This window comes from Falco biarmicus, chromosome 11 (genome assembly GCF_023638135.1).
Source record: "Falco biarmicus isolate bFalBia1 chromosome 11, bFalBia1.pri, whole genome shotgun sequence".
NCBI classification, from domain to species: Eukaryota; Metazoa; Chordata; class Aves; order Falconiformes; family Falconidae; genus Falco; species Falco biarmicus.
Window position 1 is genome coordinate 2,629,901 of NC_079298.1, and position 14,827 is coordinate 2,644,727.

General features: G+C 50.5%; 1 protein-coding gene across 1 annotated transcript; it reads right to left on the reverse strand.

Moving 5' to 3' along the window:
• Positions 1–908: 908 nt before the first annotated feature.
• On the reverse strand, positions 909–11,919 carry LHX8 (LIM homeobox 8). Its single transcript, XM_056356101.1, has 8 exons — positions 11,499–11,919; positions 11,153–11,311; positions 8,543–8,664; positions 6,822–7,042; positions 6,261–6,364; positions 3,930–4,025; positions 2,282–2,465; positions 909–1,502 (listed from the first exon to the last, which is right to left on the reverse strand). Exons 1-8 carry the CDS (start codon positions 11,643–11,645, stop codon positions 1,426–1,428), a joined length of 1,110 nt encoding a protein of 369 aa, XP_056212076.1. The 5' UTR covers positions 11,646–11,919; the 3' UTR covers positions 909–1,425.
• Positions 11,920–14,827: the final 2,908 nt, after the last annotated feature.

A 14,827-nucleotide genomic window follows, 5' to 3' on the forward strand; every position in this document is an offset into this window, starting at 1 on the left:
CATCTTTCCACTGCAGCAGGGAGAATGCTACCTTTTCCACATTGAAATGGTTTGACCAGGAAGTTAAAAAAAAATTCACAGAGTAGTGACACTAACTCGAGAGTTAGGAAAGAAGAAAAAAAAAACAAAAACCAACAAAAACCCACACACACATATGGACAAACCCCCTGCTTCAAGAGTATGATTTCCTTCTGATGCAAGTAAAGTTTAGGTGTGCAGACGGGACCTACTAGTCTTAAATCCTTGAAGGAACTAGTCTGTGAAGGCAAAAATGAGTTGAATCGATAGTACACAACTAGCCTTTGTCCATCAAATCAGTGTACCAAAACATGCTTTGCCATTAAGTCTTAGCACATTAACAATTTAAAACACAGTAGACTTTTGTGCATTTGACTGAATGCCAGTCTGTTCATATGCAGTTCTATACAGGTCAGTTAAAATACTGAACTAAATTGACTTTAAAAATGCAGACTCTGTTTCGAAGTATTGCACATTGGTTACCAGCCTGCTTAACAAAATCATGAGGTAAAAACCATGGAAGAAAAGAGAAGCTGAAGTAGTAAAAATTCAAAATGTTAAAGAAGATGCAAATTCAGGTCCTCTACTTGCTAACTTAAGCCACAGTTAAAAGTCTAGCCCATACATCCACCATCTCCCTCGCCCTGCAGGTGTGCACCTTCAGGAGTAGCACTGTTTTGTGTATACTTAAAGTAGTAATTTGGAGTGTTTCAAGACTAAGCCCATTAAAGTTTTTTTTAAAAATCAATCGAGACAGATGTGAACACTCCTGAAAGGGTTTGGTGTAGTATATGTAAGGATACTAGGGACCTTCTCTTAAAACTGAAGACTCAGGTTAAGCACTTGACAAATAATCACAGTTCAGCCATAAACACAGCAACATTTTTGCTTGACATGCTACAGCAGAAACTTTATTCAGTTCATTCTGAAAATATTTGCAACCAAAATTTATTTTTGTAAATTCACAGAAATAAGCTTTAACATATAGGCTGTATACAACTCAAATACAGGTAATACTTTCAGCAATAACTTACAAACTAATGATAAACTACAATTTCACAAAGAATTGTAAACATTTTGCACAATTGTCAGTCCTTTCTTTTAGGCAAAGTGCTCTTTCGATGACAAATAAATTAACACACATAACTAGAGTGGACTACTTCCAGACAATACAAAAAAAAGTGTTTAATAAGGCTTGTAAACAACGTAATAGTTATTTATGTAGAATCCATAAAAGTGTCTTGCAGGCTAAATATACTTACATACCTGGGCAGCAAAAATGATCTTGAAAATGCTTTAGATGTTAAATAAAAAGTTAACATTAATACCTTTCCAATGATATTTTTAATACACAATAAATGACTTCAGGTTATATCCTTAATAGCTTGTATCCCTGACAGAAAGGAATTAGGTGTGACTTAGTGGCAGTTGTGTCATTGAATGGGGTAGCAAAGACTGGAGTCCAAGAGCTGTAGGTGAATGAGCTACAAAGACAAAAATATTTACCCGTCAGATTCATCTGTGGTAGAAAAAAGATTATAAGCCAGTAAATCCCGCTGGGCAGTAACAGTTCACTGCTCCCAGCTGCTGCAGCATGCTCTGTTTTCCCTCGCCCAGCATTCACACTCCTCCACCCGCAGCCCACCTTACACCACTGCCTTGGAGAAAAACAGGCTCAGGCCACACATGCAGCTCAGAGTCCAGTTCTCCCCAAACCCTCACAGTCTCTTCTAATCACAAACACAAGCCAAAGTTGACTTGCTGGGTCAAAGTATTGACGACAAAATAAAAACGACGACTGTTTCAGTACTTCTGACCACCCTGCTCCCTGCACTATGTCTTACTGTGGGGGAAGCTTAAGTTTCCAGTGAAGCTGCTGGACTGAGTTCACCTACAGTCCCCCAGGGGAAAAGCCAAGGAGTAGGTGGTAAACAGTTTTCATTAAAATTACACATTAAAAAATGTGGCATGGGTGTTTAAAAAAAGCCAAGCATTTGAGTTCCTATTACTAGCATTCATAGGCTGGAAGAAGCACAAAAAGTGGTCTTCATTCCCAGATCTTCAGCTATGCTCTTACAGCAAAGGACTACTGCTTGATGAGGCGCCCTTAATGAGACACAGATAGCAAGGACAGTATTAAGATACTCTATAAAGGACACTAGAAATTAAAAATGCACTAAGTTTCATTAATCAGTACTTGGTAAACTGTTCTTGCTACAATGAAGAATGGTTTTACGTGGCTACGCGAAGCGATTACACCTACCATCCATATAGCTGTGCAGGGCAGTTAGCATAGTCCCGTCCTGGGGTACGTACGCAGAGTATGCCATTTCTTCTAACATGGGCGGCGACAGCCGGGAGGGCTGAACTGCTGTGACAGGAGCAGTAGACGAATGATTAGGACTAACGTGTTTCTTGTGGCGTGCTCTGCAATTCTGAAACCACACCTGAGAAGGGAGAAAAATTTCTGTGATGTTGATAGATTGGGTTCTGTTTCAACATTAGCATAATAAAACCCTCAGCATTCTAACTTCAGCTGAATTCAGTTAGTTAATCAGGCCACTCACATAACCCCAACTGTCCAAATGAAGAAATACCCATTCTCAGCCTACACAGTGCCTCAAGCAAGCACGGTCAAGCCAGGAAGGCTTCTGCAGGGACCGGCAGCACGAAGGACAGCGAGGGCTGCAGGGTCCCACAGGCTGAGCGACGGCACCTGCAGCCCCACGCCCTGCTGGGGCTGCTGCCCACACACATAACGGGGCACAGCCCAAGCCCCGCTGCCCACAAAGCGGGTTTCTCACAGGATACCCACTTTCCTTTTCACATTGAGAAGTGTGAAAGTGTCATGGCACTCTCCAAAACTAGCCGGCTGCAACAAGGTCTTTTACCATCTCATACCATCATACTCTTCACACCAGTCCCTCTGCTGCCTTCTCCTCATCTTGTCTCTCCTCATCCAGGATGCACATGCTCGCTCTCTCTCCTTCATCCTCCTCTCTCTTCCTTGGCTGCCCAACCCCTTAACAGAACCAGCCACACCTGCACCTTGTCTACATCAGCCAACCCACCGCCCAGGAAGCCAGCCCACAGCTGTATGTTATCAATGTTAATTAACCCAGCTTCATTCCTCTACAATTCCCCCCTTTTTTTTCTTTTTAACATTTCATACCTCATGGTTTTAGCAATCACCACAAATTTTTTACAAATAAACTTTTCATACAGTCCTCTATAATTCCTCTACATGTAATCTTCTGTACTTTTTAAGGCTTGATTGCAGCTGCCAGATACCTCATTTCTATATAAACACTCCATTTTTGCAAGCTAGAAAGAGCCCAAGGAACCGCAAACTTTTTATTTATACAAGCATATAAATACATAATGTGTACTATATAAGAGTTCATGTTTGTGTATAAAAGCCCACATATGGTGTTTGCTGAGAGACATCTTCAGGCAAAGATTCTAAGTTCCTGTTTCTCTCAGTTTTGCATGCCATGGGTATATATTTTAACTCTGTTCCCTAGAACAGATCACCAGGTGCTTGCACCTAACGTGTCAAACCTGAAGATGTTTGCAAAAAGAGTGCAGGTCTTAAGAACAGACTATTAAAGTCAAAAACTTGTATTTAGAAGAGCTCAGTGCCACTTTCTGTACTATTTAGTCTGAGGAGTTTCTTCCTGGAAGATTATTAATCCTCCATACAAAGTGCAAGAGGAATACAGCAAGATTTCCAAATTAGCAGGTTTGTTCTAGACCTGTTCCTGACTAAGGGGATGCTGTCGGAAGCTATGCTAAAACTGCCAGCTTAGAACTTTTTCCATCTCAGAATAACAACCTGGAGAAAACCGTTATTAAGTATTCCCAGTGGATGAGTACCAGACTTTGTTAATCAACTAACTTTGCACAATTACCTGTATAACACGCCTGCTCAAGCCTGTTCTTTCTGCCAGTTTCTGAAGTGTTTGTGCATCCGGATTGTTGTCCTGAGCAAACTGTGCTTGCATAACCTGAAAAGGCAAGGTAAGAGATTGTAGTTTTTGTGTGTGCAGTCCTGAGAGCAGCATTAGAGACTCCTCTCAGACCGTGCAGAAGGGAAAAAAAAAAAAAAAAAATCAACCCTCAAAGCCAAAAATACAAGCTACCCCTTATTATGCTTAACTATGCTGAGACGTTTACCAGAAATGATATAAATTAATTCCGCTTGGTGGCAGTAAAAAAAAAAAAAAAAAAAAAAGGAGGAGCCACTCTGTTACGGTTGCATTAAAAGGACTGTGGGAGAAAATCTACTGCAAAGCAATTCAAACACACTCGATAAAGAAAACTTCTGTAGCAGCAGACCACGGTGCGCCACATAAGGAAGGAAGGAACTATGATCCACCTCTGAACTTGTCAGTTGCTATCTGCATCTTGCATATACAGAGCAACCTGACCCTCTTTTCAGCTGCCTGGAGGATGCCGGCAACTGGGAAGCACTTTGTGCCTTGTTTACCTTTAATCGACCCAAGGAACACAGAGGCTCCACCTTGGCTGACCTGCACCATGTAATTGTTTGCTTACACTTTTTTTTTTTTAACAGGAAATTTAAGTGAACACTTGTCATTAGGATATGAATTATGTTTTTTCTGTGAGGAAGTAGATGTCAGCTTGGCCTGCATCCTGAACAGTTTTAGAGCCTGTAAGAGTTTACCTTATTTAAGAAAGTAAGGCTTCACGGATTTCTGCATGGTACCTTCAGCAACTTAGTAAACTGTAGTTTCTCATTCCTGGATTTTGACCTTTGATGGTCTGCACATTTTCCCCGGTTTCATCTTTAAACATTCAGGCTACTGCTCTCCACACTCAGAAATGCTGAAACTATTTACCTTCCTACTCTTTCATACCAAGACATCAAGAAGCGTGGACACCCTCTTGTACAAGTGCTTCACGAGGTGTGTTACTACATGCTGCCACTCAGACAATCCATCACCTATCGGGCTGATGCTTCTCTTATTGGAGGCAAAGCCTTACACCAGCATCAAGGACAGCTATAGACACAGTTGCGCTGGGCAGACAACAAGTGTCATTAAGTGAGGCCCTAAGATCTCCAACACCTGCTGAAGTAGGTTATGACCCATTTAAAATCAGGAAAAGAGGGGAACATGGAAGTTTCAATGACAGCAGAGGGGAAAAAGCCCTGAGTGCAGTTCCTGCCCTGATGGCTGGGCCTGTCTCCCCTTCAGCTGCTGCTGGAAGAGAAAGCTCCCTTTCGCAAAAGTCCAAGCCTGATTTGCAGAGCCCTTGCCAGATCATTGCTGACATGCTTGTTTGGTATTCACCACGCATTCTGTCTCCAGCCACAACTGAAATACCAAACCAAGCTTTGGACAGCCACATGCTGTGTTATATGGTGATGCTTAAATGTCTCACATGTTTTATGACAGCGCAGCTTTAGTTTTTCTCAACTGCTTTCACCACGAACATGGGGACAGGCCGAGAAAACAGAACTCTGACAGAGACAGTAGCAAACGAACAGTGTGGTGGCCATGTGTGACCAGAAATTCAGAGACACATTATAAACTGAAAGCACGGGTGCATAGCTAGGTTTAGGTGGAAAGCCACAGCATCCTTCCCACTACAGGCTGAAACCTCTACACCTGGCCTCACCACTACCCCTTTCACAGGGAGCTGGCCCCAAGCACAGTGCATTTCCCTAGAAAGCTAATTTAAGTGAAGTGGTGATCCAGAGGGCAAAATAACTCCTATTTGAGGCAGTCCAGAGCTAACTCTTGCCAAGGCAGCAACAAGACAAGAAGCGTTGAAAACGGAGCAGATGCAGGCATTACAACAAAATTCAAGCTTCCACCCTGTTAATGTCTTGAAGTTCTACACAGTACCCATCTCTAGTACAACTCTTCACATTACATAATTCTAAAAATATTTTGTCTTCATTATGTGTAGCGATGTAAATGCCTGATTAAATCGATTTTATCGAGCAATCAAAATAGAACCACCTTTTTGTTTCCACTCTGCAGAATTACTGGCTGCCCCCAGGGAAATAAAAAGCTTGAAGAATAACTATTTCATATTAAACTGCTGAAGCTGACAAACAATTCCAGAAACATGCTGTGTCTTGACAGTTTATGAAATAGTTTAAAAGCACGCAAGCTTTCTGTTTTCCCCACACACGCATCCGACTTCCTACCAGTTCAGCACCCATGTCCTGCGCCAGCCTGAGCTATGCAAGTTTTTAGCGCTTCCTCTACCTGGAGTTGATCTGCTGTGAAGCTGGTCCGAGCTCTTTTTGCTGGTTTTGGATGGTTAACATCTTGTTCTGTTAGTAATGCACCTTCCACACTAATCCCATTACCTGAAGCATTAAAAAGAAAACAACATCATCTGCTAAACATTCAAAATGATGTTATTTGTAACTCAGACTGTCCTCCAACAATAGCCAACAGTACTTAGGCAGCTGAATTTCAACTGTAAAAAAAAAGCCGCCTTCTGTTCAAAGTTAAATTGATCTGGCACCATTACCCATTACACCCCAAATTACTCCCTTGCAAGCGAGGGAAAAAATAAATCCAGCATGACATTTTATCAACTAGATATGCCCTTGCTCTCTTTTCCTTAGGATAGAAAACAAGTTACACAAACTGAAAAAAATTAAAACAAAATAATTTGCACATTATTTTAATTCAAGAACCTGTGCTTCCAGCCTTAGTAAAGCCAGGTAATTACCACTTAATAAGGAAGATGAGGTAAACCCCAACAATTTGATTAAAACTAAACCACAAACATAGTTCTTAACAAAAGCAGTACATTACCATTTTCAACTTCTCTTTTCAGATTGTCCAACATGCAGTCATAATGTACTCTACAAAGGACCTTCTCTTCCACCAAAGCAAACTCCTCTCCAGTGGAGAGTTGTCTTTTGCAGGAGAAGCACGCAAAACATGCCAAGTGGTACACGTTTCCTTTAGCCCTTCGGACCCAGTCAGTAGAATGAATGTGCCTCCCGCAGCGGGAGCAGCGGGTGCCATACCGCCTGCAAGAATAAAGGCAACAGGAGGGTGAAGGCACAGACACTAACCATCTCGGGTGAGATGGTGACTCTGGGAGGGCTAGAGGCGACCAGGAAGGGGTAGCGGAGCTGAGACCTGCAGGAAATGGGCCACCCGCAAGGGATAAGGGATGAGGTGACAGCGTAACTGTGCTTTTATTGAGAAAAAAAAAAAAAAAAAAAAAAAGCAGCAAGTTTGCATCTGGCAGCTTAAGGCAAGACCACTACTGAACTACGGAAGTTAATATTTTCATAAGGCAAAGAGTAAACCTGAAGCATCTTAACTGTGACACAAATTCACCGCTCTTCATCTTCCCTGTTATAATTAGTTTTTAAAAAGCTATGAGTGGGAGATGGAAACAGCTGACTGTATTCAAAATTCTCCCCATTATTCAAATGTATTTCACATTACTCCAGTGGTAGCCTGAATTATTATATTTAGCTACATCAACTTTCAACAATCACTCGGTTCCCTTCAGCAGAAGAGGGACAACCTGTATCCTCATAGTTATTTCCTTAATTACCGCAACATTATGATTTTAAAAGAAATTCAAATATCTGCAAGTATTTACATTACCGCAGAAGAATATTTCTCTTTGAAGAGGAAACTAGCCACCAAGATATGCTGATTATTTAGATAAGAATTTGTCCTGAAAATCTTTGCAGACTTGGAAGGTCTTTTTCTGAAGTCCCAGAACACTTTCTTTTTCCAGAAGTTCACAGTATTCAACTTGCCCTCTCCCTCTCTTTCAGCGTCAATACTGACTAGCTGAACATCATCCACTCACTACACAGGTGAGAACTCCATAAATGGTTTAGTCTAGGGAAGCACTAGCAATCACATCGAAATTAACAGCAAAAATTTTTCCTGCTTTCTGGACTAAAGATTTTTGTATCATGAGTACTCTCAATGCCAACACGAATAAATAAGTTTTTTCCTTACAGGAATAGACCTTAAATTTGGAGAATGGTTCATGTTCTAAATCAGATTTATCACAGAAAGGTGTAACTGCTGAAAGTTTGTTTTAAAGATCACAGGATATATTCTGGGTTGTTTTTGTAGTTCCACGTGATGCCCTAAGCCTCACACCAGTGAAGTGCTAGCCCAAACAGAGTACCACCTCAACTCTTCCTTGTACCCTCAATCGACACCACCTAAGGATGATTCTTCGCACATACGACAGCTTTACAACCTTGCTGTGGCAGGGACTCAACCTACTTCCCTGGCCCCCGCGCATGCAGAAGTGAACTGCTCTATAAATGTTGTTACAGAGGGGCAGAAGGCCAGTCCTGGGGGGTAATTACATTAGACAGGCTTGGGGTTTCCCAAGTACCTCTACAAGATGTGTCAGAGTTTAACTACCGAAAAGAAACCTAGCAAATAAAAAACCAAAGAGCCTCGTTGTGCATTTTAGTTGTGGCTTAAGTGAAGAGTAACAAGCAAGAGTAACATTATCCAAAAAATTACAATCTCCTACGATATACCTGAAATAGTCAAGTTTGCAGAAGATATCTTTATCTTTGATGTAACAGCTGGTGTGCCTTCCTAGAGAAGTCCTGCAAACACTGCATGAGAGACAGCGCACGTGCCAGCAGAGGTCGTTTACCTGCAAAAATGCAAAAATACCCCTCAACGTTCGTGCTACTGGTACTGTATTTCACGTTTACAAAAACTATTTTTTCTATCCATACAGATGAGGCCAAAAATTACACGTACTACTACTCACAGAAAATTTATCTTCAAGGCAAAACATTTTTCCTTTAGAACTGCATGCGTATTAAGGGTTAAATAATTTGATAGAGGTCTTCAGAGTAAGTTCTCTTAGTCTGTAATTAAAAGCACCAGAGAGGAAGCAAAAGATTCAAGCTGCACGTAGATATTTTGTGCCCAGGTCTGTTCTCATCACATTAGAGTAACAGAGCAAGTTTTGGCCTCGCATGACCTCAGGAAGGCAGCTAACTTACATACTTGTATTTCCCAGTCTGTAAAAAGTCCTGCTTCACAAACAACAAACTCTGCAAAGGGATTAATTTGAAATTTTAAGATGTGAGTATTGGGGGAGGGGGGAGGTCTGCAAAACAGAAACACCTCATGAATCACATCTTCTTTTGCCAGGTTTCTGTTAAAGCCAAGTCAGTGAATGAAGCGTGAGTTTCAAGATACCAGCATTTGTTTTAATAGCAAATTCAAGAATTCTCCAACATGTAACATCCATAGTGAAACTAGACATAGTCACGGAAAGCAGCAGAAATCAGCAGTTTTGAAATCTTGCATATAATTTTGGGGCAAATAAATTGAGTGCAATTACTTTCATTCCTTCTTTCCTATAAAGACCACTCTTTGTTGTACATTGCACATCATGCATAAGCCAAACAAATTATTTGAAAGCCCAAGACTCCGAGTGACCATAAAAATGAAGTAATAACCCTCTGCATAATCCCATGCTGCATGGGAGGAATTATGTAAACCAAACAATGACTAAGTTCAGAATTTTATTTTTTTTCTGAGCCAATTTCTCATCTCATACCAAACAGCCCAGATATTGCCTACGGCAAAGCAGCAGATCTGCGATAACCCAGAACGTGCCTTTCCTCAAAGCGCTGCCAGACAAAGCACGGTGAGCGCGAGGCACCGCCTGCGGCACGCGGGCTGGGACCCCCGCGCCCGTCCCGCCGCACCGCACCACTCTGCGCCGCCCAGCGCCCTTCCGGCTGCTGCCCTTGCTGGCAGCCGTCTTCCCCGACACTGGCAAATTCACAACACCGCGATACAACGCCACGCTGCTGGTAACAGCTGTCAAGCCGATCCTCCCGAGTATTTCCCAGGACGGCTGCGCCGCGGGCAGGCCCGGGGCGGCCCAAGCAGTTGCCCCCCCGACGGGCCCCGGGCCGCCGCTGCGCTGCTCCGCCCGGCGGGGCTGACGGCCCGGCCACGCACGGCGCATCTCGCTGCGGCCTCTTCGGAGGCCGATGCTCTTCCACGGAGCGGGACACCGATCGCTTCGGTACTTGTCCCATCTGACGTCACTTATCTACATTCTCATTAATTTACAGGGCTGAAGTTGGACACCACGCTGGTGGTCATCAGCAAGACAGCAGTTCCCTTGCACAGATGCCTTTCTCTCTCTGCCTATGCGGGAAGCGGTAACAGCTAACTCGAACCTCTGGCTAAACCATTTAGAGGTCTGTTGCTCCAAGCCGTACTATCCCAGTCCTTTAGACAGCAGAGATCAGTGAACGAGCTACCACGGGAGTTAGCGGGATGGGCACCAAGTTCCAGCTAGCTCTGCTCCCAGTCCCAGCACACCTTGCCGAGGCGGCCGGGGCTTGCTGGAACAGAGGGTACATGGCACCCCCCTGCACCCGCTCCCACGGGAACACATACCGGCCCAGCACACGCCTGCCTTCGACCCCTGCGCTCCTGCCGAGATCTAACAACTGATCTAATCGAGACGTTTCCGGTGGTGTTCGGCTTTGCGGGACACACAACGGCTTAATTTAAGGCTGCATCTAAGTGGAACCAAGCGACTTCTAGCACGGCTGTCTGACCTCCCTTCTGAAAGGGGAGCGGGAGAAAATCTGAGCCAGAACAATTCTACCGGCCGTAAAACAGAAGGAAAATACCCACCACCGCATTAACGCATGGCTTTCTTTTTAAATGATCTTACTCGGTCCCGAATCCTAAGGCCAGCAAAACCGCTCCGCGGTCCCGCAGCGCGTTTCCTTCCCCGACACCACCAGGCCAGCAAGCCGCCGCGGCTCATGCCCGCGTCCCTCGAGCGGCACCTCCGCAGTCCGCAGCCCGGTACGGCGCCAGCGGCGGCGCCGCCGCCCACCCCCCACCCCGCTCCCTCCCGGCGCGCCAGGGAATCGCTGCCCGGGGCGCCGCAGCACCCGGCCCGAGCCCCGCCGCCAGCAGGGGCCACACCGGGCGCAGCGGGGGCGACCCGCGCCGGTGCCCGCAGCCCAGGCAGGCCTGCGGGGCTAGGCCCCGGGAGACGACGACGCCAGCCCCAGCCGCCCCGGCTGGCTGTGCCCCGGGCGCGGCACCGCGGCGCCACGTCGGTGGGAAGCCGCCACTCGCCGGGCGCTTACCTTCAGCAGGTACTTGTCCACGATCTCCAGGCCGCAGCTGCTGCACACGCACTTGCCGGGGGCGCAGCCGGAGCCCGAGGCCATGGACCGCGGCGAGGAGGACGGCGACAGGGCGGCGGAAGAAGAGCAGGAGTCCTCGTCGGCCGCGGCGGGGCCGGCCTGCGGGGATCGCACGGGAGACGGCGGTCAGCGCCCGGCTGCCGCCCGCCTCGCCCAGCAGAGGCAAGGGTCCGCGCCGGCACCTGCGGCGCCCCGCCAGGAAGGGCAGCGGCTTGGCGTCCCTCCGCGGGGCCGCGCCCGGGGAAGCGGTGGAGCCGCCGGGCGACCGGAGCGGCCGCCACCCCGCAGCCGGCACCGGCGCCGCGCTCGCCCCGCGCCGCCCCCGTCCGCGCCCGCTCGCCGCCCCGCGCACCTTCTCCGAGGGGCCGCCGAGCGCGGGAAGGTCCTTGTCCTCCAGCCTGCAGACGAACATCGGGTCGCTCTTCCAGTACATGGCACTGCCCTACCGCATACCAGCTGCGCGGCGCGGCGGGGCGCGGCGAGGCTGCTCCGGGGACCCCGCGCCAGCTCTCTGCTCGCAGCGCCTGCAGGAAAAAAGTTTTGTTTTCGAGGGGGTGGGCCCGGCCGCGCGGACCTGCCTCGCTGGCCTCACCTCCTGCGCAGGGCCCGCCTTCTGCCGGCGGGATGGCGGCTCCGCCGGCGGGCCGCGCGGCTCTCGCGCAGAGGAGGGGGGGCACCCCAGCAGCGACGGCAACGAAAAAAACCCAGAGGGTCCCCCCCCGTTCGCCTCCGCCGCTTGCCACGGCTCACCCCGCCGCAGGCCCCGGTGACGTCTGTCCCGACACAGCCGGCGCGCGCGCGAGGGGGGCCGGAGGGCTCCGCGCCGCCCAGCCCCAGAGCCCGCGCGCGCCCGTGACCGCCCGGCAACCCCCGCCCCGCGTCCGCGGCGCCCCGCCGTAAAACCTTCCTCATTAAGCCCAAACGGGAGCATCTGAGCGGCCCCAAGGCCGCCCCGTCAGCGCGGTTCAAAGCAAGCCTGACCGACCATGGACGTTGCTAATCTACATCGGTGTCCGCCGCGGACCGAGGCGCCGGGAGCCGGCTGCTCGCCGCTCCCGGAGAACTAGGACACTTCCTTCAGCCGTAGGCTACCGGCACGCTTTTTCCACGATTACAAACCTCCCCCGCAGAGTTCCCTCAAACCAAATAATGCCGGTGCTCGCGGAACATTTCGGGAGAATAAAGCAACAGCTTGTCCGTCGCAGGTGAGGCAAATAACCGGGGCGTCAGCTTCTCTGCACGTATTTAACTAGCCAGGTGTTTTTAATTAAACTTGTCGTTATGTTTCCATCTTTCCCCCGTCTCTTTGTTTCAGCTCTGCCCGACGATAGACGCAAGACATGTTGCAGAGCCTCAGTAAAGCAAACAGAGAATTGCCCGTACGCTTAGAAATACGATAAGTTTGATAAAAGGGAATTCTGCTTTCGAGAAGCTGTACGAAAGGAGAAGCCCCGTATTCTTCTTCCCCCTAAAAATTACGACCGTTGGTTCAAATTGCAGGACTCGATTTTGCAGGACCGTAACGGAACGAGCGGCGGTGCCGAGCCCCAGTAAACTCGGGACGTCCGTAGTCGGTCACTCGTTTGTCCCGGGCTAAAACTGATCTAAACCCCGGACAGAATTTAGTCCTAATGTCCCTGACAGCCGTTACCGCAGCGAGGCAAGCAGTGTTGTGGTTTGGTTTGTTTTTTTTTTCTGGCCGCGACGAGGCTGAGAGCAGCGCGACAGCCCGCCCGGCCGCCCAGCCACGGCACGGCGCGGCGGGCAGAGCGGGGGCGGACGCGGGACCCCGCCGGCCCCGCCGGCCTGGAAGCGGCTTTCGGGCGTCTCCCCGGCGGGCCCGGGTCTGCCCGCGACGCCCCCGGCCCGGCCCCTCTCCCTGGGCGGCCCGCGGGGCCGTATCCTGCAGACCCCGGGCACTGCGCACCGGGGCGTCCCCTCGGGGCCCCGCTCCCCTGGGCTGCGCGGGGGCGCGGGCCGAGCGTCCAGGCCCACGCGTCGGCGCGACCCCGTGGGCTCCGGCGGGGAGTAGCCCGTCGGGCCCCTGCCTCTGCGCGGGGCTGCCCGCCCGCGGCTGCCAGAAACACGACGCAAGGACTGTCATCTGTCCCGGGCGGCGCGACAGCAAGCGACCACCTGGCGGGAGGCCTCCAGAGAGCCGTGCCCGGGGGAGCGGGGGCCGGCCCCGCCGGGAGGGGAGCCACTGACAAGCGCAGGGCGCGGCGAGAGCGTGGCACGGCCGGCAGCAGCGTCGAGCGGGTTGCCCGTCGCTCCTTCCCTGCTCTGTTAGAGAAGTTAGTTCAGGGTGTTCGTGCGCGCTTCACGGAGGGCTGCGCGTGGGATTTCTATAGCATAACTCCTTTCTGCGTGCATACACCTTTGCTCTCTGAAGAATACAGCAGTAGGAGCCAACAAAGTCAGTCCGCGCGCTGCTCCCCGCGGCGACCGTGGACTTGCGGCAGTAGCTCACAAAGCGGTTGCTGGCGGAATGCCGTGGACCGGGGATGTCTCCGTGTCTCTTAGCGTTCTCGGCGCCCGGCTGCGCCAGACGAGGAGCGAGTGCGGCGGACATCCGCGGATGCACTGGCAGGCCCCCCCGACCACCCCCCAAGCCGCGGTCCTCTCCGCCCCCTGCCTCAGCTCGGGCCGTGGCGTCGGGGTCGCCCCCGGGTGTCCCGCCGCCCCCACCCCCGAGGTCCTGGGGTGTAAGGGTCTCTGTGGCGGCGGAGTGGGGGGCGCGCTGCGAGGGTGCGGGGCTTGTCCGGGGCATTCCCGAGGGCTGCGTGGAGCCCGGGGCTGGGTCGGCGGTCCTGGGGACGCGGAGGGGCGTGAGGACGAGTCCCCCTGAGAACCGGCGTGGAGACACTCATGTAGCAGAGCCTGGTTATTGCTACGGCCAGGGGTGTTTCGCGAGAGGTGAGCGTTTTTTGCCGAGCTGCTTGGAAAGGGGCGTTATTTCCGAGAAGACCTGGGAAACGCTGTGGTGTGTACAGGGTGGACGGGGAAAGTACACGGGCTTGGTTGTCCGCGCTCCACCCGTGCTTCGCCTGTGTGCTTTTACACCTATCCCCCCAAAGTCTCCTCTGAACTCCATCGTTTCAGTTACACACCCTCGCTATTTCATTGAGCGTTCCCAGCACCGGTTTTGGCGGAGGTCAAAGCAGGCAGGCACGCAGGCTTTAGGGGATTCCGATTGCTGCGCGCCCCCGCCTCTCTTGCTGCTGTCTCCGAGCCCCGGGCAGGACCCCGCGGGGACCGTCGGCGGGCTCTCAGCAGGGAGAGATGGGGAGGAAGGGAAATCTGCCCGGGGGGTGGGGGGCAGGCAGCGCGCCGCGGCTGGGCTGGGCAGGGTGGCCCCGGCCTGGTCCTGCCGAGGTTGCGAGCGGAACGGGGGACTCCCGCGGGACCCTCAGACGGGGGTACTGCGTCTGGTTCTGATTCTCGTCTCTCGCAAGTAATGCAAGGATGTGAGTGGGTGGGAGTGCTAATCAGTCCGCTTGTAGGAGAGATCTCTTAACACTTGACGGAAAGGCACGGCGCGGGGGAAGCGCGGGAGCGGAGAGCGGGGGCTGCTCCGGCGAGAGGCGGTCGCCATACGGGCTTCTTGACCAGCGA